The 1731-nt window shown below is 41.7% G+C and overlaps 1 protein-coding gene across 1 annotated transcript in view; it reads left to right on the top strand.

Moving 5' to 3' along the window:
- Positions 1–9: 9 nt before the first annotated feature.
- LOC118732421 (pollen-specific leucine-rich repeat extensin-like protein 1) overlaps positions 10–1731 on the top strand; it is a gene marked incomplete at its 3' end in the record, with an annotated part of 2554 nt that continues 832 nt past the window's right edge. Inside the window, exons 1-2 of the mRNA XM_036461554.1 lie at positions 10–1091; positions 1278–1712. Of these exons, the coding sequence (XP_036317447.1) occupies positions 55–1091; positions 1278–1712 (1472 nt within the window). The remainder of the gene's footprint in view (positions 1092–1277; positions 1713–1731) is intronic.

Genomic DNA, 1731 nt, shown 5'->3' with positions numbered 1-1731 from the left:
ATTCCACAAAGGTACTCTTCTGATGAATCTGACGAAGAATTCGACCAACCTAAAATGGCTGATGTCAAACCAGGTGTACCCTTGGTTCCATTTGCTGCCAAACCAGAAGACAAAGGTGTTAAGCCTATAGAACCATTTTCAAAACCAGACGACAAACCAAAATCTCCACTTGACGCAACGAAGCCTATTCCACAAACGTACTCTTCTGATGAATCTGATGAAGAGTTCGACACACCTAAAATGACTGATGTCAAACCAGGTGTACCCTTGGTTTCATTGGCTGCCAAACCAGAAGACAATGGTGGTAAGGATGTAGAACCGACTTTGAAACCAGACGACAAACCCAAATCTCCACTAGACGTAACGATGCCTATTCCACAATCGTACTCTTCTGATGAATCTGATGAAGATTTCGAGAAACTTAAAATGGTTGATGTCAAATCAGGTGTACCCTTGGTTCCATTGGCTGCCAATCATGAAGACAATTTTGTTAAGCCTATAGAACCGATTTCAAAACCAGACGACAAACCTAAATCTCCACTTGACGTAACGAAGCCTATTCCACAAACGTACTTTTCTGATGAATCTGATGAAGAGTTCGACAAACCTAAAATGGCTGATGTCAAACCAGGTGTACCCTTGGTTCCATTTGCTGCCAAACCAGAAGACAAAGGTGTTAAGCCTATAGAACCAATTTCAAAACCAGACTACAAACCAAAATCTCCACTTGACGTAACGAAGCCTATTCCACAAACGTACTTTTCTGATGAATCTGATGAAGAGTTCGATAAACCTAAAATGGCTGATGCCAAACCAGGTGTACTCTTGGTTCCATTTGCTGCCAAACCAGAAGACAAAGGTGTTAAGCCTATACAACCGATTTCAAAACCAGACGACAAACCAAAATCTCCACTTGACGTAACGAAGCCTATTCCACAAACGTACTCTTCTGATGAATCTGATGAAGAGTTCGATAAACCTAAAATGGCTGATGTCAAACCAGGTGTACTCTTGGTTCCATTTGCTGCCAAACCAGAAGACAAAGGTGTTAAGCCTATAGAACCAATTTCAAAACCAGACGACAAACCAAAATCTCCACTTGACGCAACGAAGCCTATTCCACAAACGTTCTCTTCTGATGAATCTGATGAAGAGTTCGACAAACCTAAAATGGCTGATGTCAAACCAGGTGTAGCCTTGGTTCCATTTGCTGCCAAACATGAAGACAATTTTGTTAAGCCTATAGAACCGATTTCAAAACCAGACGACAAACCAAAATCTCCACTTGACGTAACGAAGCCTATTCCACAAACGTACTCTTCTGATGAATCTGATGACGAGTTCGATAAACCTAAAATGACTGATGTCAAACCAGGTGTACCCTTTGTCCCATTGGCTGCCAAACCAGAAGACAAAGGTGTTAAGCCTATAGAACCAATTTCAAAACCAGACGACAAACCAAAATCTCCAGTTGACGTACCGAAGCCTATTCCACAAACGTACTCTTCTGATGAATCTGATGAAGAGTTCGACAAACCTAAAATGGCTGATGTCAAACCAGGTGTACCCTTGGTTCCATTTGCTGCCAAACCAGAAGACAAAGGTGTTAAGCCTATAGAACCATTTTCAAAACCAGACGACAAACCAAAATCTCCACTTGACGCAACGAAGCCTATTCCACAAACGAACTCTTCATCAGATTCATCAGAAGAGTACGTTTGTGGAATAGGC

Source organism: Rhagoletis pomonella, unplaced genomic scaffold, assembly GCF_013731165.1.
Source record: "Rhagoletis pomonella isolate Grant_MI unplaced genomic scaffold, Rhpom_1.0 Rhpom_scaffold_19934, whole genome shotgun sequence".
NCBI classification, from domain to species: Eukaryota; Metazoa; Arthropoda; class Insecta; order Diptera; family Tephritidae; genus Rhagoletis; species Rhagoletis pomonella.
This window is presented reverse-complemented; position numbering and strand designations above follow the sequence as displayed.